The sequence below is a fragment of the Hydractinia symbiolongicarpus genome, chromosome 2, assembly GCF_029227915.1.
Source record: "Hydractinia symbiolongicarpus strain clone_291-10 chromosome 2, HSymV2.1, whole genome shotgun sequence".
Classification (NCBI taxonomy): domain Eukaryota; kingdom Metazoa; phylum Cnidaria; class Hydrozoa; order Anthoathecata; family Hydractiniidae; genus Hydractinia; species Hydractinia symbiolongicarpus.
In genome coordinates this window covers 25,502,776-25,526,886 of record NC_079876.1, presented here as the reverse complement: position 1 = coordinate 25,526,886, position 24,111 = coordinate 25,502,776, and the positions used below count along the sequence as shown (strand labels likewise).

Genomic DNA, 24,111 nt, shown 5'->3' with positions numbered 1-24,111 from the left:
TTTATAGTATTTTCCGTAATAGTTGTAGAAATAAATGACACAGAAACTGTACAAATTTATAAATACAAATTATTTAGTGTGTGAGTAAAGTTATGGAAAAAAAGACGTGCAGAAAAATCAAACTTGCAAATGCAGGATTTCATAGTGAAAAAAATACCTGGCATGCACCTATCCTAATGGACAGGTTGCAACAATTTTTCTCATAAGGCAAATTTGAGTTCACTTTGTATTTTTTAACGCAAAGACAAGTTCTGCATTTGCACATATCTTTTTGTGCTGACTTAACTCCGAAAACATTTTATTGCGTACAAATACCTCTAGGTTATGTTGAAAGAAAGAAAAAAAATGCAATATTGCCGGATTATACGTCAATCTGTTTCTTTTTGTATCAAAAACATTATTTTCCTTAATTTCAAAAAAAATATTTCAGAACGGAGAGTAATAAAACATTTGATTTTCAGGCATGGCCCAACCCTATACGAACATAAAACGTTAAAAAAATTTGAGAACATCTAAGGTTTTACAAGGCTTTTTAGGTATTGGAAATGTTAAAATCAACATCCCAACCGTTCCTAAATTTCAGTGTTGTTAAAAAACATACAAGGTAGCATAATCTAGTTAAATCCTGCCTTAAAAACTAACCAATAATCATGAATAGTTTATACGAGGTTTTAAAAAATTGATACTTAAGTCTAGTCATTGTTAGATTATCAATACCACAGGTGAAAATTTTTAAGGAGGTGCGTTTTTTTGAGTACAGAAAGACATGAAATTGAGCAAAAATAAAAGATTTTATATGATGTTAAAAAAACAAATCTAAATCCTATTTTAGCAAAAACAAAGAGTAATAGACTAATAAATACCGCAATAAAATTGAATTGCATTTTCTTCTACTTTGTTTAATAACGACAATCTTATCTGGTTCGCTTTGTCACTCGTCTTTTAAATCTTTCGCATACGATACATGAAAATGTAACCAATGTTAATACCCTTTTCAGACGAATTGGATCTCTCCTTTAAAATATCCAATCTTGCATCGGAATTCTCATCACGGGACTTCCTCTTCTATTATAACGTTACTCGTGTCTATAGTACTGTTCATTGATTGGTTTAATTTACTACCTGATGATTGGTCCATTTTGTTCTTTTCATTCGAGGTTTCAATTTCCGTGAGAAGTTTTGTCGCTTCAGCTAATGTATTCTGCATAAAACAAACAAGCTAATGACAACTTGAGAAATACACACACAATCGTTGGTGTTTTAACATTTCAATAAACTATATTACTTTAAAATTTGCACTCAAGAATAGTGCGTATCAGATCAAAAGTTGCGATTCCGAGATCTGATTGCTGAATATATTTTTCGTTCTGATCCAGCGGACAAGAAACAAAAGCCGATCGATCTTGTTTACATTGCGTTTCGTGTCGGGTCTAATGCTAGACCTTAAACGTGTTGACATGATTTTGGGCGAAATTAAAATTTCATTTTGCGCGAAATCATGCGTGGAGTTAAAGTTTGCGAATCTGATATTATGTCTAGAAATTACGAATTGAGGCAATACAACGACAGAAATAACTCTTTTTCTTGGAAACAAACAAATTAGATTGCGAATTTTATATTTTTTTCTAGGAATTGCGGAAGAAAAGATTGCAAATTGCTACTCCCGGCTAAAAATTGCGGAAGAAAAGATTACGAATTTTGGTTAAATTCGCAATCTTTTCTGGCGCAATAATTTCTTCCCTTAAGGTAGTTTCGCTCGCAACAATTAACTCCATGTAAATGACCTTTTAAAAAATTGAAACCCCACACTGGCTCATTCAATAAAGCATACAACAGACGAATTTAAAGACTTCCACTTCGTTCAAATACATTCATTATGGCAGAATGGACTGTGTGTATACATTCAGTAATTCTAATTTACGTCGGCGCTCAGCAATTGCCGACGTGAATTAGATGGTTTGTTAAAAAAATACAATGATATTTTCAGTACAAGCCTCTGTACTGAAAACAAAATTTATGGATCATTGCTTCAATTCGGAATGTCAAATTTCTTGACACAATATCAGATTCGCGATCTTTAATTCCGCAATTTACGATTTTTTTACCATAAATTTGCAATCTTTGCTTGCGCGAAGAACCCCAAAACAAGAGTGCAAAAGTAGGTTGGGTTGTTGATAGGTAAAGCTTACCTGAGCACTGAATGTTCTTTGAAAAGATGCATGCTTATCGTTTGTCATACTAGTTTGAGCAGGCCAGTAAGAATACTCACTCATCTGAAACAATAAAAAACACGTCAATAATGGACTTCATTTCATTTGTACAGGACAATGCAATACATATATCGTGACTTAAGATATCATTGACTTCATTCAACTGCTTTGGTTGGTAAAGTCCAGTTGATACTGCGTTGTAATGTGCAATAAGCATACTGGGATTGCACAAGATCCTTTCATCGTGAAGAAATGTCAATAAATTTTGGCACACTCAAGTCGTTAGTGCACAATCAATAACAAAAGATTACTTTGAAATCGCGCAATTCACAAAGGTCCTATCGCTATGACTAAAACAATGCTTCAGATCTACAGTCTGCTCTATGTTCCACTAACACATCCCAGACTGCTCCTATTACTTATTTTGAACACACTTTTTGTTCGTTTTTGATGTTTCGAAAAGAATGCAACCTTGTATTTGTCCTATTTAGACAAGCAGTTTTAGTGACTCGACTTTAAAGTGAAAGCGTCATAGAACATGAAGGAAAACACTACAATAAAAAATAATAGCGAGTAGAGAGAGCCAAAATTAAATCCGACATCATCGTAAAATTGGAAACAACGATTTGAAAAGGTGTAACGTAAAAGAAAAAAAATATTACAAAATAGAAGTTATTATTCACCAAAATTTTCCTCCACCACAACATAAAGTATAATGAGAAAAAATTACTGGTGCAATTAATTACCTTCTTTTTTAACCAATCAACAGCCCATTGCCATTTCAGTGAATGAGTGATCAAGTACTCTTTAACGAGTGGCAATTTGTTGGATGTTCCCACCAGAAATTTGATGCATTGGTACGCACGTCGCGCATCGTCAGTATGTGAGGAGCGTATGATACCTAGATAGAACGTACCTGTAAATCCCATTTCACAAAAAAATATTAGTTCCATTGGCACATAGTGTTACATGAACAAAGACATCTGATGAATGGAATTAGTGGAACTGTTATCTAGAGCATACGTTATCAAACAAGTCAGAAATTGCAACACAAACTTACTAAATAAACCATTAATGTTATTATCGGAAGAGCCTTCCATACAAAACTGTAACCTTTTTTCTTGGTACACATCTTGTAAGCTCTATAAAGAAGCATATTTATGAAGAGTGGTTGTTGATAATTGATTAATGATATAAGATAAACAATATATTACTTCAACTCTCAATATCACATACTTTTTTTATCATTTTGGGAACGTTTAAAAGGAAATAATCCGTAGGGTAACACGTAACGACGGATAAGACCGTGCCACGGTTGCCACGGCTATCACTATCAAAAAAGTGTCAATTACCCATATATCTGTAAGATGGGTAAATAAATGCTGTATATCATTCACTTGAACTTTCGTTATTAATTCCTAAAACGTTGAAAATAAGTGTAGAGTAAAAGCACACGTTTATATGATAGCCACTTGGTTTTTAAGAACGTTAAGACTAAGATTTGTCACAAAATTAAGAACGTACTTCTAGATTCTTTCATTGATTAAGGCTAGTATTACTAAAAACAATTATTTAGAACTATTTTTTTTCTTTTGTATTAAAAAAAATATAACAAGTGACTGAAACATCATTCCCATACATCCAAAAAATAGACAAAAAAGTAAAGGTAAAAGGTAAATAAACATTAACAAATAAAATAATCAACTCACTAGTAATTGTCGGATAAATTGAATGGAAAACTTCATGTTGGACCAACATAAATACATCATGGCATCAGATAATGTTTCATTTAATTGACTGAGTTCAATGGATGCATACAACCACTAAAAAGATTAATGTTTACGGGATATCAAGGAATTATGGAGGGCAAATGTTGCAAGTTGCCACTCGAAGAGCATAAAATAAGACGGCAATCTATACGAATTACAAAAACCAAAAACCAGAATGCTTATAGAGAAAACAGAGCAGGAGAACAAGATAAAATAAATATATAAATATATTTAAAAAAATATTCCTGCACTCAAAGCCATTCTTCACGATTCATTAAAATGGAGAGATAAGTTTTATTTATAATATGTCCTGGGAAATTCTTCGTTGATTACATTGATTGTCACTGGTTGAATATAATTTATTAGAAAAAAATATTTGCAACATAACTTCCAATCGTTGTAAAATTTTAAGCTTGCTTACACATAACAAAACATACAAAAAAATCAAGCTTACTTCATGCAAGAATCGATCACCTTCTGTCTCATGTAGGCATTCACACATGTCAGAAGAAAGCTGAATATTATCTGGATAGCGAAATAGATTTCGCAGTGGTGGAAGTGTATTCTCTGTAGCACCTAAAAAAAATCAACCATGGTCCAAATCTATCGCCTTGTGTCTGCTCAACAAATTACTCGAATAAATTTAAATGTTTAACTGAATGTTTTGTAAGGAGTTCTACATTTCATCTTGACTTGCAATAGCGATACGTTATTATAATGGTAAAACAATGGACCAACCTGTTTGAAGAGGTTTTACATCAGTGTTAACAATCAACAAAGCAAGTAAGTTATGAAGGGAGATTAATTCTTGCGTTTGCAAAGTTGTCCAACGACGAACTGTTCTCCCACTCTAATAAAGTAACAAGAAAGGAAAAATCAGCAATGCTATATATTTTACTTCATAGGACAGTAGTTTTGTTCGTTTTGATGAAATTCATTTCGTTTCAAATTTTTAGCATTGCTTACCTTGAAAAGAGAGAAATACACACAAAAGTTCGGATTAGGCAAGTAAACAAGTTCCAATAAAAACTCATATTTTTAGAACAATTCAATGACCACAGCAAACAGACACCGTAGAATGTCACAACATAAATAAACGATACAATTGTCCAACCACTAAGTAACCAACATGTTTTGTTGTTAGCTCGACTACAAACGTTGCATTTCTTTCATTTTAGCCTATGCTATAATTATTTGATCCATGCCTTTCACACATGAATAATCCAGCAAATTCAAATAAGCAAAGCAACACGGCAAAAACTAATTTATCACTGAAAAGTTTTCCGTTTTCTTCGAAAAATCTTTCGATTTGTTGCTAGTAAAGAATGTATTTTATATGTTTACATGGCATTTAATACAAAAATCATAGCCAGCCACAAAAACCCAATTTTTAGCATTTTTGGTTACTCAAACAATTTTTTCTGCTGATATTGACAATGAAAACGCAAGGATTCAATACCTCATATTTGTAGTTTTTATATTCTATAGGCAAATAAATTTAATTATTATTGCTTTCTGTAAAACTTATCAATTCATGACATCTGTAAATGACGAAGCAACGGAATAAGTCAACAAATACTTACATTTGCAGGTTGTGCTGGTCCAAGCAAGAAATTATGAAATCTGCGAAAACAATTCTTTTCAGACAGATGTAGAAGAGCGGCGTCACACTAACAAAAATAAAAAAAAATATTGGTAAGAAACTTACTACAAGATTATTTACAGTATGAGCGTTGGTGTTGGTGTAGATAAATCTCCATACAAAATAAAACGTGTTGCATAAACCATGCAAAAAAAAACAATATGTTAAATTTGCAGCATGGTCCATTTAATTCATGATTGGGCATGCGATATCAAGCAACACTCATGCCGGAAAAATGCGACGTTAATTAAGAAATATTATTGTAAGCATTTTGTATCTATGCAGTAATAATTCTCATCCTTTTTGTGCTCGTTTGGCAATCTCTTCCAAAAAAAGTAAATGGCCAATCCATACGACGGTGAATAATGATTAAAAACATACAATTCAACAAATTTCAGCTTACCGTACATGCATATTTGTAAAAGAACTCAAAACACTGAGCGGATTGTTTAATATTTTGTACCAATTCTCGATCCAGCAATTGAAGCATGTGGGTAACCATATTGTCAATTACACTGATATCCTAAAAATTATTGGAACAATGTATGACAAGCCTAAATAGCAAAACGAATCCAGTTGGGGTAGACTCGCGTAAGTTAAATTTTGTATACTTTCAAACAAAAAGTTCTATGTAGGCAAATTACACTTAGCTTACAATGGGGCGTTTTCTTAGATTTGTGAACAGTTTTTCACTGACATAAGAATCAAATCCTTTTTACCATTGTTTTTGAAAAGTCTCCCCCATGGACAAGAGGAGCCATAGTGCAATTTTGCAAGTGTGCAGCACAATTTTGTTGTATTAAAAATGCAAGTAGAGTTTATCTTTACTCTCTTTTGATGCAATGCAACAGAATTAATAAAAAAAATATTGCTTTAATATTAACTTAATTCTGTGCAAATCATTTGCGCTCCAACCTAATCAACGATTTAAAACACACCACCTTCAGGCATATGATACGGACAGACAGAGCTTTCATAATCAAAATACAAAATGTAGGTAAAAGGAGGAATACGAATTCCAGTTGTAGATACAGCAAAATATATTCTAAAGGGTTTCCGTTAAATCCTAGAATGAATACACAAAAAAATCCCACTCGGGCTAAGTCACTGAAAATAAACATAATTTAATTAACTTCCAGGATGATTCAAAGCATTTTTTATAATTTTACGGCATTCCGGCGAAAAAAAAAGTTTTCAGACTGCCCTTACTATATAAGCAGAAAAAATGCTTTAAACCTTCATTAAAAAAGCGGTAATGCTCGCTGATAAAATGATGTCACCTTATGGTAATGAAAATTTGAAATAACAGATAAATTGATTATTCTAAAATGAATAAAAAAATCAATTTCAATTTTAAACAAAATATACTTACTTTGGTGCCATGTTTAAAGTGATGATGACATGCCAAAAATAACAAATTCAAAAAAAACTCTCGATTGCTTTTATCGGGACACTCCACCAAGTATGGCCTGAAAAACGATATCACTGGTTATATCAATTTCTTTCAGCATGAATCAATGCAATACTGAGTTGTACAATATCTTACAAGATGTAATTTTTTCCTTGTTCAGTTCCGAAGAAAGTGAGGAACCATGTGCACACGGTAGTACTTGAACACATAAGCGTTTCAATAGCAGTACACCAGCTATCCATATCCGATCTAAACAGAGAGTATTTATTCTTTTATCTTCGCTCCTCTACCCGATTTCTTACAGACATTATGGAACGATGAATTTTGTTTCTACTCCACTGTGTATTATTGTTCGGCAGCTGTAACCGGGAGGACATTAGAATGGGCTCGTGTCGCCGTTTTTTTATATGAAACTAGCGAGGCTATGGAGCGGTACCAGCCTAGTGTAGCCGTAGCTGAGAGATTTTCAGTTGTGAAATGTTAAAAAAACAATTATTTTTAACAAATATATTATTTAGTTATATTTTCATTTATTAAGTCTGGTTTGTTTCGCCAAAAGCAACTAGTGATGTTACCAATACATAAGTTTCGTGAAGTGATCTAAAGCTTTTTAAAGAGACCTTACATAGTTTTTTGTTCTATTGATTAGGAAACCCAGTTAGCTAAAATCCATTATTTAATATATATGAACATATTTTACCCTGTGTAGACTTTGTGACCAGGCATTGTTTACAGACTTCACTCGTGTTCATAAAATTACTTTTGCCCCAGTTAAAATATTTAATTATTCATAATGTGAATATTTTGCACACGCTGCATTTAAGCAAAAATAACAGTTTGTTCTGTGCAATTTCTAAGCAAAAGAAATTTAAAACAAAAGGACAAAGGAAAAGAAACAATATGTAAACATATAGCGAAGCATGAATTCTGCTTTTTTTAAAAAATAAAAAGTTTGCAGTAACTTTGTTTCTAATTTTCGCAGATGCAAAAGTGAGAAAATGATTAGTTATCCTTAAAAATTGGCCGCAGAACGTCTTGCCGGAAAGGCGGGTTTAATTTGTTTAAGAATAGTTTTTAGTATCACTGCAAAAGAACAAATATTTAAAGAAACTAACTTTCTTTAGCCATAATTGATAATGCAAAAATATCAAAAAAAATAATAAAAAAATGGTGCAGTGGAAGACATAAGCTAAATTTAGGGACATATACTGAAGCACTACAAAAATATGGCAGTCATCAACAACGGGCCTACCTGAACGACTTTGATGTTTTCAAATACGTGTTGAAGAGAAAATAAACAGCCAATTTCATCAGACATAATGAAGCTTCATCGTTATCTTTAGCAGGCTCTTCCAAAGACAAATAATTACCAGACTAGTAAAAAAAAACAACTTTTAACAGAGAAACGCTTTAGAAAAATAAACAACCTTGCAAATATCCTGCAATTGTCTTAACCAGCCTAAGCAATAAAGAGTTACTTAATAGTCTAGTAAAGTATTGAAATGCAAAGAAAATTAAAATTTTCCTTCAAAAGCAAGTAGTCACTAGTATTAAGGCTTCTTTGCATTTCACGGAAAGAAAGATTTTGTCCAAGTGCGCATGTGCTAACAAAAAACCACGTGAGCTTTTTGTGCTATAAGCTTGGTTTCCAATAACCTATATTTTGTTGCACAACGGTTGCACAACAGTCAAGGTAACAACTGTATTGGAATCACGTGTTGTGCAACAAAAGATGAACAAGAAATGTTGCACTGCTAATATTGTAGGCAATTATAGACGTTATTGGAAACCAAGCCAAAGCGGAAAATGCAGTCAAATGGAAACAACGCTTTGAAAAGATGACAAGTTTACAAAAAGCATGAAGTACTTATTGCAGCTTTCCTTGTTGAAAATTTTTATACTTTCATTTTTATGCGTAGTTATACCAGAACTTGAAATTAATCGTACCATACACTTTACTATTTTTAGGCTATATTCAAGCACATGTTTTGGTGGTAATACAGCATATTCCGAAATTTTAAGTACTCGAGCATCCGTGCATAGGAAGGAAGGTACAGTCCTAATATAATGCGTTTATGACACAAATTTAATTTAAGTTACTTACAACATTAGATGAACACAACTGACGAATAAATTTGAAATAATCTTCATTATAAACATCTCGGTTTCTTAGAAAAGCAACGTTTTCCTCATTAACCTAAAACAAAAAATTATGTGTAAAAAAAAACGTACTGAAAATACCAAGTAAGAGTAGGAAAATTTTGAGCTGGTTTTAACTTAGAATTTTTGTAAGTCCACAAAATGGACGCATTGAAACACACCCACTATAATTTTTGGGGTGCAATGTTGAAATCTTTCAAAAATTAACTATACCAACTTTTACGTTCTAATGACTTGCTATAGACACTAGTACCTAATATCTTTCTAAGCAAATATTTTAAAAATCTTTTTTTAACATCTCACACCAATAAAGAACTATTTTTAAAATGGTGGGTGACAAAATTGAAATTTTTGATTAATTTGGAAAACGTCTTTGTTTAATGCTCAAAATCATTCAAAACTTGAATTTCATAATTAGACAACAAAAAAACAAAACAAAACATCCTACCAAACGTTTTATACTTGCTGGCATGAGATCGTTAAACAAGCCTTTTCTTTCACCTTTACGTATTAATGCTGACAATTGAACAAGACAACTGTCTTTTGAACCTGGAGATGGAGGGTTTGAACTAGTTGATGAGGCTGGCGACGAGGGATAAGATCTAGGTGAAAAACAATTAAAAAATAAAATATAACATCACGACATAATGGTGTGTGACAGGAAAAGTGGATATGACCATTTTTTTAAGTAGCTAAAAAATGTCTATATTGTTAATATTCGGATGCTATGCTAAAAAGATGACACCAATTCAGCAAATAAAATTAGTAAAGCCATTGCATTGAATTCATTATCTTCAGGTGAAATGACTTAAAAAGGATGTAAATATCTGAAGTCATCTCCAGTGTGGTAACTGGGGATAAAAATTGCTTCAATTCTTTAATATTGGGTAGACCATTTCACCTCAGGATGGACATGTTCACGATTTCATCAAAAAAATTAATGACCCCTTAAAGGGGCTACGAAACAGCTGTTGGTTTATGACTTTAGTGACTTACACGAAAATTAAATTAATGGCAGTGGAAAAGTTTATGATCACTGAGAACAAGAACAACAATTTATATCGTCTTAAATATCATATTGGGCATTTAAATATAACTGAAAATGACAAAAAAGTTTTCGATATATTTGGATATCCATGATTTATTCGATATAAGTACCTTGCTTTTAACTCAAACTTTGGAATCAAATAAACTTTAAACCTTTTGAAGTAGCTAGCTAACTAATCTTTCAGAATTTTGCATAGAAACATACGTTTATTGTCAAAGCCAATCTAAACAACAGCAATCAGTGTAAAATCTTTTTAGAGGTATTAATTACCTTCTTAAAGTTAATAACATAGCATTTTTTAACAAATACTGCTTCTCGTGTTGTCTCTGTTCACTCGACAAAACAAACTTTTGATTTACTGATATTTAATATATTTTGCAGACAGTAGCTTATTCTACCGCCAAAAAGAATACTAAAGGAACTTTTTTATTTTTTTTTTAAAAAATAAAAGTAAAAAAGTAGCAAAGTCATCATAAAAAATTAATTATTCATGAAAGTGTGTATAATTTCTTGCACCCCGACCTTTTAAGTGGTCCGTTTATTACACGCCATTCTTCGGAGATTGCGGGGATTGAGCTTATTGAATCGTTTCGTAGCCCCTTTAAACATTCGTTAAAAACATACAAATTTATAAATATTTTAAGGCAACAAGTTAACAAACTTTTTGAGTATATAAACAGTTCATTTAAGACACCATAAAAACCTTTTTACATTTTCACGAGACTACTATAAGCTTGTAAACAAATACACTAATTGCGTGTGTATGTGATAAGCCACATATGTTTATTGTCACTAAGTCGCCTGTAAAAGTGGTATTGATTTTCAACTCAGCTGATGTGCTAATGTACCAATTGTCTGTGTGTGACAGGAAAAGTTGGTGTTTTAATTTGACCTTAAAAGTTAACTGATAAAGTATTACATTAAGGCCCTTTTTGACGGTGAACTATTCATTATATTATGCTTCAAGTTTACTAAAATTAGAATAATTAACAGAATAGTTAATAGTGTATTGTACCAAAAATTATTAAAAAATTATTATCAGAAGCAAAAAATAGCTTAGTTTGAAATAAAATGACAGTGCTGAATAAAATCAAATCGTTTTGATTTTATTCAGCAATAGTTAAGTGAAGATGAAAGAATATGACATCCGATAGTACATAATGCTATGATGTACTATTATGATGCTGCAAAGTCTCACTTTTGGATAGAATGAGTGAGAATGAAGGATTCTTTGACGTAACAAACTCAATAGATGAGAAATAATTTAATAGTGTATTTAAACGTAAAATCTGTTACCATATTAAGTAACTTTACGCGTCCAAAAGGGCCTTTAAGTAATAATTTTTTTTTTCGTTTTTTTTTATTATCTTTACATATTTCTGAAACAAACCATGCCATAAAATAAACGCAGTCTCCATAAATAAAACTTTATGGCTCCTGCCTTTATGTCTGGTAATTGCCTTTCGAATGAAATTATCAACAAACTGTGCTATCATAAAAAAATACGAACAAATTATGTGAAACGTGGTGAGAAGTTATTTCGTGTTATTTTTTAAATGCCCCTATTTAAATGCTATTTACGTACTCGTTCCGTTAATACGTCCATTTTCTCATGGTGATCACATGTTGTCTAACATAATAATATGCTATAATAATATGCTACCCCTGCACATTTGTATGTTAAACAACTAAGGGGGGTTGAATAAACAACCCTTACATAACTTCTATTCACATTTTTTATTAGCTTAGATCGCGGTGGCAAATTTAGTAACTGAGAATATTGATCGCTGAAGAATAACCATCCCTAATGTTTTGGCATTGCATAGAGAACATTTTAATATTTTGTTGGCTTCGTTTTCTGTAAATGGCACAAAAGAATGTCCTTTCAAAATAATTTTTTACACATTAGCTGTTTACATCCATCTGGGAAAATCACAGAAAGAGATTTTTGTTTTTTTCCATCCTACAGGAACAATTTCTATTTTACCAAATAAAATTAAACTAGTAATTTATTTCTGCGCAACTTTAGCCAGAAAGGGTCCTAGGATTGATTGGACACTTTTTGTTTTCGCATGGATAAAGTTAGAATAAATGTATAAATGTTTACAACATTACTTTTCTAACCTCATAGCGTCACCAATGATTTGTCCACGAGGATCTTGCAGGGGCAATGTAGAACTGGGTGGCAGTTTGCTTTTATCCATTGTTTCATAAAACAACATGTAACCATTCCAATTTCGAATGCGACTTTCTGGATATTGACTATCTAAAATTGCAAAATTAGTGCAATAATCAGGGGGCATCATACCACAGACATATAACTTGAAATGGTTTCAACCCTATTCCTGTTGTGCCTTTCAGGGGCTTCTCAATGCTGTGGAGGAGGGAGGAGGGCTGATTTGACCCCCCCTCTGCGTAATTTCTACAATTGTATTCGATACATTATATATATGTTGGATTCGACCCCCCAGCACGAATAGGGTTGGATTCGACCCCCCAGCACGAATAGGGTTTGATTCGACCACCCAGCACGAATAGAGTTAAGACGGTTTTGAGTTTTGGGTTTGCAATATAATAAAGCTAGAAACGTTGAAGCCAATGTGTTAAATCAAAATGTATTTCAACGTCTATAAAACATTCAAGACCAATCAAAAACCTTTAACTTCTACAAAAAGTTTCAACTTTCCATAGGCATTTCAAATGTGTTGGAGGGTATATTGACAAAGTCAGGCTTCTTATGAAGACATATCTTACTTGAGTCAGATTGGCTCACTTTGTATTCACCACCAAAACATTCTACAGCAATTGATTCATCGGTCATATCAAATCTTTCAACAGACATGTCGTTGAACTTATACCACTGATTAAATTCACCAATAGTATTTCTAAAGTTTAAAAGATGTCAAATATTATACCTGGTAGTTCAAACTTTTCTAGAATCAATCACCCCTTTTATTACCTGCCACCCGCTGGGTGGGTTATATCTCAAAATGTAGTGAATTCTGGATTCTTTAGATCCGTTTTTTAAAAGGTGGACTACTCTCACAAGATCAAGTGGTTTTGGGGCGGCTCTACAAATGTGCAGATCAAGGCAAAGCAGCAAAACTAATAAATTACCTTTTTTCAAAAAAACACAAGACTTTCCAATATAAAAAGGGTCAAGTTATTTTAAAGAAAATAAAGGCGTTTTTGAAAAAAACCCACTAATTTCAACCGAAATAAACTCACTGTCGATTCTTAATAAATGAATAGTAATGTCCAGCACTAGCCTGGCCACTGTGTACAACTACACCGACTAATTCATAGTATTGCTGATTGTCTGTGATTATGTCCATAGGTCTGTTTGTATTATTCTCCGCAGGTTTTATGTCCTTTTCATTCTCCCTTTTGGAAATTCCTTTCTGTGTGTATGGTTCTATATCCAGGACCCATGGGAACTAAAATAAAGTATCTTGGTATGTTGTAAAATTCAATTCAATTAAAGAATCGCAATAGTTTAATCTCGATTACTCAATGTGTGCTATGAGACATCACTGTAAATAATATAATATATAATAATATCATACTTTGCCTTTAAAAAAAATAAAATTAGTTCAAGTCTTCCCCTAAATACGAACTGCTATATTTAGTATGCAGGATTTTTTTATTAGAAGCATGCAATAAGAGTGAGATTAGGGTTGATTCAAAATGCCTGTAGTGAAGTCTACCAGTTTAAAAAAAAATTACACAAATTTTAATTATAACTAGTCTTTGGCCTTTGGAAAACCCACTGGTTAGTTCATCGTAGATATGCGGGAATCGGTCTTAGTGTATCCTTATCACGAAGTAGCGATTTGGCTAGATATTTTGAACATACAAAATATGGCTCTTATTATAAAGATGGAATGGTTCTACTTACACTAAAGAAATCATCAAATTTTATTGCTCTATTTCTTTCCCAGTCATACCAAAACCTCTTCAGCTGTATCACAAGCACAGGAGGAACTGTCTTAATACAGGTCCGTTTCACCGTTGTGCGTCTTTCACAACACTTTTCACAATAATACGCATTCTCGCCTTCCATAATTTCATTATGTACAAACTGCTCCAACGAGGTTTCAAGGTTTCCGCACTTGACTGTAACAGGTAACGAGAAGAATGGTTCATCTCTTTCAAAGCAATGGGAACATTCCTGACAAATTTTTTGATCTACAAATGTTCCACTGAACGTCTTCTTAAACATTTCATCTTTTTTCAAACCTTTTAAATTTTCGTCAATTTGATCTGTAATGTTGATGAAAAATTCAAAAGCGTCTTGTTGCTCTCGCACGTTCACAGGCTCGCCCCAAAGTTTAAACGATTTCCAAAACATGTCAGGAGTATAGTATTGTGTCTGACTCTCTAAGAGATGTCCAAAGATTGTTTGGAGTTGATAAAAAACGTTGTCTGTTTTTGGACATTTGACATCATCAATCTTTAACAATGACTATGAGAAAAAGAAAACACAAAAAATGTTATCCATACAATTCTCTTTCAAGTAGCAAAATCTGAAATGTGAATGGTGATGGTTAATTAATGATTTAGGTGTCAATATAAAAAATATATTTCTAAAAAGCAAGCTTGCCATAATTTTACATTTTTAAATCTTTTGTGTTCAGCCATAACAAGTGAATGGCATTTACTTTGACACACCAAAACCTGTTAAATTTTTTAACAGTAAATGGAAAAAATTAGTAAATGAACAAAGCATTCTTGAAAATAAGACCACTTCTCCTAAAAATAGTAATTTCCTATATCCTCCCATAAAAAAGAAAGGGGTGAAGGCTATTTCACATTATTATTTATTAACCACAAGTTGTTAATTAAAATATACCATTTAAATTTTGTGCAGCTCTAATAAAAGGAAGGTGTAATACTTCTCTTAATCCAGGTTGCATGTACAGCTGCTGCAAGATACTGTTCATGTAGCATGTTGCACCAGCATTCTTTAAACCAACAAATCCATTCATTGGACGAGAGGATACTGGAGGTTGAAACTAAAGACACATGCATAGTAAAGTGAGGTCCTTTACAGAAAATCACTAAAAAAATAGCTTTTAGAAAAGACATTGTGTTTTTGAGAGCATTCTAAAAAATTTCAAACATAACCGAAATAATAATTTTAACAATTACAGGGGGCATGTAAAGAGATTGTATATGCTCAACCTTCTTAAAAAGACTGTTTTCATTGTTTTTAAATAACCGACAGTTCTCACCCTCAATGCAAGGTAAAAAACCTTATTAAAAATTACTTACGTCCCAAGCTTTTGCAGTAACTTCACTATGGTTTCGCACTACTAGTTGGTTTGATATTTCACACAGGTTGACAGGACATCTATCAGACAGTGTTAATAGGAGATTTAAAGCCTCCATGCGGCAATTCAGATCATACGAGTTAACGTTTATATCCATCATATTAAAGTTTGTTAATGACATATTTAAATTTAATAATTTCGATGCAGGAAATAAAAATTCGTCGAATAAAAACTGTATAAAACTTTGCCCCAATAAACGTTTATCAACATTTTCACATGTAAATAGTACATTTGTTAACTTTAAATGACTTAACAATAATTCAACATTGATATTATCTGAATTTGTTAAAATTATCAGCTCGTCTTCTAGAAGTTTGGAAGCATTGATACCATAATCTAATTGTTGCGAACTTGACAGAAGATAAACCAAATTACACATTAAGTCAAAATATTGCGAGCATTGTCGAAGAAGTTTAAAAGTAATGCCACGAATTGTTCCTGTGATTGTCCAAAACGGTAAGGGTGCTTTCATGAGAATATTTAAGAGAAAGGCTTTTGGGTGTTCAGCTGCGGAATCAAGTGCAGGAGCATTTGCCAGCATGGAAAAGTGCAAAGATGCAGAGTTCCGAACCTAACAAGTAAATAATACATGTTCATTAGAATGTGACAGGTGTAGGAAATGACAAAAAAAAATTGTAAATAAAACAAGCAAATTCTTCATGATGACAACTACAAAACACAGCAATGCAAACAATTTTTGATCTAAATAAAAATTAAATTTTCCTCGGTAAGGGAATGCAAGAACTATTTTATAGAAAAAGTGCTAATAAAAAATGCGAAGAATATTTCAAAGAAATTAATAGCCATACAAAGCTTTTATGGAGGCTTTTTAGATTTAGTAGGGTTTTTTTTGAAGTAAATGACAGCATGTTGTTTCTGTTTATTCTTAAAAGGCTAATCATACCATAAAAAAAATATCCAACCAACTCCCCTTTAAGACCATAACAACTGCACTGAAATGCTACACTACAGTGGCCACCCACGAGAAGAGTGGCTGCTTTTTTCTAGAAATGAACTATAGTGTCCTAAAACATGGTCGACACCATCAGCAAAGGAAACAAGCTAGAAGCAGTAGCTGTGGCAGACATGAGTTTTACAGTGGGTTAAAGCCAAAATGAAGTCAGAGGCTTCTGGTTTCTGAGTAAAAATCAAAATTAAAAAGAGCCAAAAAAGCAAAATCAAAAAAAGGGGAAAAGAACCAATGCAAGATTTTTCTGATTTAAGCTTAAACTTTTACTACATAATAATTTTACTTATACAATCAACATTAAACAGATACTCTGAGTAAAAAATGTCAGATGTTAAAAGTTTGAAACGATAAATGGTTTGCCAAACATTATCTTATAAATTTCTAATAATATCTTATAAAGGCGCACTATGATATTATTTTTAAGTTGCACAAACTCTTATTAAGATTGACATTAATGTATTGGAAATAGCCATAAGATAATGGAAGAAAATCATTACCTCTTCACTTGGAGATCCAGTTAAGATGTCGATAATAAATTCAGTTACATTTGGTAATTTATAAAACACAGTCACAAGCCTTGGGCGAAGCTGTAAGCACATTACAAGAAGTTCCAAACTGTTGTGAGCAAGAACAGAATCCTAAAAATAATTTATGATTTTGAAAATAACAATTTTAATTCTGTTATTATTACAAACGAAAACGAAAAATTTGTTTCATAAGCTAGAAGCTAGCCACAAAAGCAAAAAAACATGATAAAATTTATTCTATTTTGTCATAATTAAAATTATTACTTTTGTATTAGTACAAATCGAGGAAATAGGAATAAAAAGCATTTTCTCTAGGGAAGGAAAAGCTAAAACCATTTTTACTAGAAAGTTAGATTAAGTTTTCTTTGGCAATTTAAAATAGTTAAAAAATTGTGACTTAAAACTACATAAATTCAACGATTCAAATACTACTTATTATAACCAACAAATATATTTAAAAGGACTTACCATGTTTGATACGTTCTCTTGCTGCAAACATAAACCAGCCTTTAACTCATCACCTGAACTTTCTTGAATGTTATTCTGTGAAGTTGGATCATCATTATGACGAGCATTAAGTTGCAATTGACCAGCAGAAGCAGCCCATGCAACCTGGACTAAGCTGGAGATTGTTTCAGTAAATTCTTCTTCGTTTAAATTCTAAGAGACAGAAAATATTAAATGAATTTACAGACTAAAATTTTTCATGAAAGAAGTTGTGTTTATTAAAATCAAGGTTTCCTATATCTTTGTGTTCACTTCAAGAGAATAAAGTTTTTTTCACCTCTATCGTTTTGCAATCATTGGAAGAAATCTATTACCACCTAACAACACCTTGACTGTTCAAAAAAAAATTTTTAGTTACGTTAGAAAACTGAACAATGAATTGGGATACCAAGACATGCATATGTTTGACGTCAAATAAATTTAAATGTTCCCTTCTAAGAGAACTACAATTACTTATGACAAGAAATACTAGAAAAAACAAACTACTGCCATAATGCTAATAGATGGTAGTAACTGCAAGTTCAAATAAAAAAGACAAAAATTAGAAAATCACCTCAATAACCATTTTTACTGTAGGCGATACAGAATCTAATACACTAGCAGAACGTAGACGTTTTCTCATTGAACCATTCTCAGGAGTAAAGGATGCAGCACTGCCTGGTGATGAAGACAGCTGACTGTTGGAAACGGGTGATCCATTTTGGCCACCCTTCGCACCTGGCCAGGATGAGGCAACAGTTTGTTGCACATTTTTTGGACTTCCCTGAAATTTAATTGGTGTACTTGTAGTCATTGAAATATCTGCTGATGGACATTCTGCTTGAGAATTTATGCTATATGAACTATTAGCAGATACAACATTCTCAGCTGCAGTACACTGTCCATATGTACGGATGACTGGAACCATATAGGCTGCATTTGATTCATGATCCTCTCCACATAAAAGAAATCTGAAGAAATACAAAATTATGGCTGTCAATTTAACACACAATCTGGGTTAGCATTCACAAACTACCATCGTAAAAGGCAACTACAGCACCACATTTAAGAAGTTTAAATTCTTAGTTTGAATTTCTAGATGGATAAGCTAACTAAGCAGCCCTTTTTAAAACTCTTTGTAAAACTATGTGAAGAACAATAACATTAACAATACATTAATTAGCTGAAATATAACCGAACCTTGCCAATTGCAATATAATATAATAACAAGACTGTCGAAGTTCATAATCTGCATTACTTGGCAAAGTGTCGGGTAAAAGAATATTCATAATGAGACTTAATCCTCCTGCATTTAACCAATTCTCACGAAATGAATGTGTAATGGCAGCTGTATCGCCTCCAATGACAGGCATTAACTTGCTGCTTAATACCTGAAATGAAAGGCATGTTTGTTTCAACATAAGTCCTTCACAATCTTCTATTATTATTTCGTGAAGATATAATATAACAAGGCGTATTTTGACTGTCTGTTAAAAATGGTAGCTTATATTTCTGTGATCCTTCGGGTACTTTTTAAAAACTGCATTATAATCTTACCTATAATCACAGTAAAAACCTCCAGTAAATTACTTTTATTGCTTTATGGTAATAGGTAGACAAGGATGTATCAAATAGTGATTCAGGAAATACATAAGTCTGACAACCAATCCCTCATGGAATTTTCCAAAGACTAACAATAAGTTTCAATTTATTATGACAAAAACACACAACCAAAACTACTTTTTATCATACCTGAAGGTTATATAAAACACGAAATGTTGACATTTTGGGAGCTGAACATTTAAAATAGTTTTCAAGAACTGAGGATGACGAGGTTGTGTATCCAGCACGAGTTCCTGGAGAACATGATAATGGATTCTAAAAACAAAGAAAATAACAAAAAAGAAAACGGTGTCCGCATGGCCAGAATTATAAACAGATATAAATCTTTTGCACATAACAACAAAAACTATATATTGCTCACCTGAAAACTAAATATTTCAATAGCTTCCAATATTTCACTGTCCGTGGGTAATTGAAGAAATAAGTTCTGAAGAGCTGAGGTTATACGCGCATCTTCCATCTCAGCTAATTGATAAAGTTTGTCAAATATTTTATAATCAACCGCCATTATGAAACTAGGTAAAACTTTTTCACGCTCCAACATGGTGGAAGGTTTATGTACTGGAGAATGCAACTAAAAGGCAAAGAAATATGTTTTAATAATCATTAGTTTAATATAAAAAAAAATTAAAAATGACATTTAGGAAAAAATATAAGCAGCTTAATTTGCTATGAATATTATTAAAGGAAATATATCTCTTTTACAGGGATATTGAGGTGAAAAATAATGTATATACAAGTATACAAAGTAATAACGTGTCAATGCTGCATAAGTTATAATGTCATGTTTAACGTTTAGCAAATTTGGATAATTTTTGGCCATCCCTAATCTTGTAGCAGTGAAGGGGTACACATTCTAACTTAGCTATTTCAATTAGATATTGAAGAAGCGGATTGATTAATATCATGAAAATTATGCCAAATTTTATTGATAAGCTGACAAAATTTGATTGTAAACAGATGTACAGATCCCAAGTTATGGGTTGTCCGCAACAATTAAGGTTTAACTGAAACTCAATCGTTGCCAATATTTTAAAAAACGAAAATACTATTTGCCAGCCACTTAAATCTAAAATTTCTAGCATGTGAAGAAATTGCTGATATCAATGTCTGTTTTCTGACACTCTTCATTTTGAGTGGACACCTTACACAATACAAATTTAAATACATTGTGCTACACACGACAAATTATGCAGCAGACAAAGGAGAAATGCATTTTGCTACACACTTGACATCATAATTATGCAGCATAAACAAATTTTAAAACCGGTAATTAGAAATATTTTGAGAACTAATATAATATAAAATTTCTGAAGACTTATAAAACAAATTTAGAAAATTCCAGAAAAGCTTTATCAGTTCGATGTCGTTTTCCACTGGAATCTCTTTAATTTCATATAGATACATTTACCTTAAAATCTTTATTATTAATTTATTTATTTTATTTTATTTTGGTTATGTTGAAAATAGCACACAGGAGGAGTGCAACATAAGGAGAGTAACATAAAACAATTACTTCATCATCATTGGTAGTTGCATCACTGACAGTTGCTCCATTTGACGTGCCAGTGATTTTGACATTCAAAGACTGCTTTTCTTCAAAGTCGAGTTGTGAGAGTAATTTGTGATTTTTAGATGGAGTTAGCTGTAAGGAAATAAAAATAAAGATTAAGATTCAAATTTATCATCCTGTAGAAATAAAATATAACAAATCAACTTTACGTCTGTGATATGATATTCAAGTTAGCATGTAACATAAATTTTTCATCTTTTTGCCTAGCCCTTTTTTAAGTACAGCTAACAATAGTTAAAATAATGCCGATTTCAATAAAACTACCAACACAAGAACAAACTTAACTTGAAAACAGAATAACTAATTACTGTTATAAAAAATTACTGTTATACTTTTATTATAAATGTATGTTGTACTGTGAAATATAAAGCCTGAATTTAAAAGTGCAGTCTGAGCTTACAAAAGAAAAAAAATAATAACTGCAGTATAAGTATTCACTGCTATTTTGAAGTACCATCTTAAAAGGGCAAAAGATTCTTTTATTTAGAACTAAAAAACTCACTCTTCCTCCTTCTTTGCAGAGAAATGAGAAGCTTTTTCTTGAGCAAGACTGTTAATATGATAATACACGTACACCTAATACATGTATACATGCACAGCTTTATTCCAAGTACCCAAAGTAAGAGAGAAGCTTGTCAAAATCTTTTTCACAAGGGGGGAGAGGAATTCAAATTTCTTTAAGAATACAAGTTACTTACTAATTTATCGCTTTTGTAAATTTGAACATGAGTCGATTGGGTGTTGATTTTTGCAGCAATTTGTTGTCGAACCTCAAGCAAACTTTCATTACTATGACTTTTTAGGTCAAACTCTGATTTATTTGATTCTAAAGTAACATGTATATGGATTGGTACACCATGAAAACAAGTACCATGTGGTGGAAACGAACGATGCTTTGCATAGGACTCTTCGACAACGAGAATGTACGAATAACATATATGCAAAAGTCTCTCAATGGATACAACTATTTCAGATCTAAAATACATATAAAAGTAATGAAATACAACAGAAACAACAAACTAGCTGGATATTAGAATTTTTGGATGAACTAGATAAATTAGATATAAAACAAAAAATCAACTCAAAATCTTGACTGCGGACTGCAGACTGCTTGTGCAAAATCCAAAAAAGGGTAAGATATTCAGCAGGTAGAAAGAAATCAAACTTAGTAAGTATATAAACAGCCAAACACTTATAAAAAAACTTTGGCAAAAGAATCATAAGTTTATCATCTGATTTAGGATTATCAAAAATTGGAGAAACAGTTGGCGTTTATAGGATTTTGTTGTTATTGATAAGAAAGTTATTGCGGTACAGGTTGCACTATCTCAGGCCCAGAAATTAATTGTTGACCATCACTTTCATATTCCTAATCAGAAACAATACCAGTTTCTCCTTCTTTTATCTAATTCATAAAAGATAGCATCCAAGATCTCATCCGTATCATTATAAACCTGTTTTGCTTCATATTTTCATAAAAGAAATTTTGTCAAAACTTGATTTCTTAAAATGGTATTTATAAGCAGTTTAAAGTACAAAAAGGCTCGAAGTAAGTGAATGAAATAAAACACTATATGTTATTAGACAATAGCTTTCATTATTTACAGACATTTTGCATTGAAAAACACCATCAACCCCTCGTATCATGGGTTGGTTACAAAAACATAATTTACAAACCACCCCATGGACCACACATCTGGAAAGGTTTACCGTGTAATTATATTCTGACATACCTATCCGTAGAACCCTTCACTGGGAGAGGCTTCTTGAATGTTTTTGAACTTCTTCCTCCTTTACTTCCACTTTCATTGATCTCTTTTACTTGACTCAATAGTCCATCTAACCTTTTGTAGCATTCGGCTATAAACCTTTTGTGGATAGAGGCATATTCTGTCTACAAAAGAATAGAATCCACAAGAAAAACTAATTTCTTTTTCATAGTTTACTCAATGAATATTTGGATATAATAAGTCCATCCTTAGGGTTATTAACGCTTTAAAATGTTAATAATATTAAGGCTGCTAAAAATGTTTGTTTAAGTTCAGTGTCTTGTGATTACAATGATTATCACTATTATCCTTTTTTATTTTAGTAAAGTCGTAACACGAAAGTTTAAAATACACATTTCTATGACAATCATTACTGTTTGTGCAACACTGTTTAAAGACGAACTACAAAAGCGTAATTCACCAAAGACAGACAAGCGATATAAGGCACCAGCAAGGTAAAAACAATGTTGGACATGAAAAATAAATAAAAAAACTCATCACACTAACCTTTTTTACTTTGCTGGATAGAAAAGAATATGAAATATTGATCAAATATTTTGTGGCATCTTCAGCAATGTTTATATACGGAGTATCAAGGATCAACTGCCACAAGTAAGAGATTCCTGTCAAATCTTGTTTCTCAATAATAGTAGTTGGTCCACTTCGTCGGATTTTGTGTTCACATATGTTGACTGACTCAAAGTACGACTTGAAACACTTAAACCCTGTAAAGAAAATAAACCTTCAAAACTAATTTGACAGCAATAGTACTTAGGATAATTACATGATAATGGTAAGTTCTGCTTCGATAAATTCCCTGTCAGAAAAGAAATATTGTAACATGTTTTGACAGAAGTTGTTCAATATTTTCTAATAAAACATAACATGCAGAAAAATTACATTAGGCATCCCCGAGTGTTTCAATTTAACCTTTAAATAAAATAATATTTCCAAAATATGACATGCAAGTACAAAGTGAACTTTTTATGTGTATTTGTGTTTTTCTTCAACTAATACCCAGATTTCCACACTGGCATAATAACGGTTCACTGTTGTTACAAAAATGTATGCATCCATTATTACACCCATAAACAGTAAATGCACTGAATTAGAAAAGTAAATGACAACACAAAGATACAAAACATAACATAAGATTTACCTATCTCCTTCATCTTGCTCACATCAGTTTTTAGAATTTTAGATACAAAAAGTTCCTTTTGAGTCTCTGCTTGAAGATCGTTTATGCAGTTAACAAACCATTCAAGACAAGTCTAGACGGTTATAAAGTTTTTACGAATGCATCCATTTTGGTGAAGGTTAAGGAGAAAATGCTAGAAATTTTGTCTTATAAAGAACAATTCCTTAGTGACAGATATTGCAGGGTAACAATTACAAGATAATGACACACATATGGCGGTTTACAATAAAAATGGTACACCTGTATTTAAGTTAAAAACATATACGCAAAAATTCAATTGTGGCATTTTGTTTATCCTAATTCAATATTTCTAATTCAAAGTTCAGAGGATGAAGAGAATGCTTATGAGCCCAGTACTCTTTTGGATATCTCATTCATTCTGCGCTAAAGTG

General features: G+C 32.1%; 1 protein-coding gene across 3 annotated transcripts in view; it reads right to left on the bottom strand.

The window, feature by feature from the left end:
- Window positions 1–24,111, bottom strand: part of LOC130630345 (ubiquitin carboxyl-terminal hydrolase 24-like) — a 32,268-nt gene continuing 8,157 nt past the window's right edge. For 2 of the 3 annotated variants that reach the window (XM_057443812.1, XM_057443813.1), the window contains exons 10-41: window positions 23,681–23,792; window positions 23,029–23,246; window positions 22,486–22,646; window positions 21,451–21,727; window positions 20,696–20,824; window positions 19,541–19,753; window positions 19,309–19,434; window positions 18,757–18,947; window positions 18,131–18,527; window positions 17,539–17,730; window positions 17,041–17,181; window positions 15,515–16,144; window positions 15,136–15,255; window positions 14,139–14,705; window positions 13,469–13,677; window positions 12,995–13,125; window positions 12,356–12,506; window positions 9,641–9,794; window positions 9,137–9,229; window positions 8,285–8,406; window positions 7,168–7,281; window positions 6,994–7,090; window positions 6,025–6,144; window positions 5,563–5,649; window positions 4,718–4,829; window positions 4,434–4,555; window positions 3,920–4,033; window positions 3,563–3,628; window positions 3,271–3,352; window positions 2,957–3,111; window positions 2,190–2,273; window positions 1–1,201 (exon numbers count right to left, since the gene is read on the bottom strand). In XM_057443812.1, the coding sequence (XP_057299795.1) occupies window positions 1,049–1,201; window positions 2,190–2,273; window positions 2,957–3,111; window positions 3,271–3,352; window positions 3,563–3,628; window positions 3,920–4,033; window positions 4,434–4,555; window positions 4,718–4,829; window positions 5,563–5,649; window positions 6,025–6,144; window positions 6,994–7,090; window positions 7,168–7,281; window positions 8,285–8,406; window positions 9,137–9,229; window positions 9,641–9,794; window positions 12,356–12,506; window positions 12,995–13,125; window positions 13,469–13,677; window positions 14,139–14,705; window positions 15,136–15,255; window positions 15,515–16,144; window positions 17,041–17,181; window positions 17,539–17,730; window positions 18,131–18,527; window positions 18,757–18,947; window positions 19,309–19,434; window positions 19,541–19,753; window positions 20,696–20,824; window positions 21,451–21,727; window positions 22,486–22,646; window positions 23,029–23,246; window positions 23,681–23,792 (5,640 nt within the window). In that variant the 3' untranslated portion in view covers window positions 1–1,048. The remainder of the gene's footprint in view (window positions 1,202–2,189; window positions 2,274–2,956; window positions 3,112–3,270; window positions 3,353–3,562; window positions 3,629–3,919; window positions 4,034–4,433; window positions 4,556–4,717; window positions 4,830–5,562; window positions 5,650–6,024; window positions 6,145–6,993; window positions 7,091–7,167; window positions 7,282–8,284; window positions 8,407–9,136; window positions 9,230–9,640; window positions 9,795–12,355; window positions 12,507–12,994; window positions 13,126–13,468; window positions 13,678–14,138; window positions 14,706–15,135; window positions 15,256–15,514; window positions 16,145–17,040; window positions 17,182–17,538; window positions 17,731–18,130; window positions 18,528–18,756; window positions 18,948–19,308; window positions 19,435–19,540; window positions 19,754–20,695; window positions 20,825–21,450; window positions 21,728–22,485; window positions 22,647–23,028; window positions 23,247–23,680; window positions 23,793–24,111) is intronic. The other variant, XM_057443814.1, reaches the window with a different exon arrangement.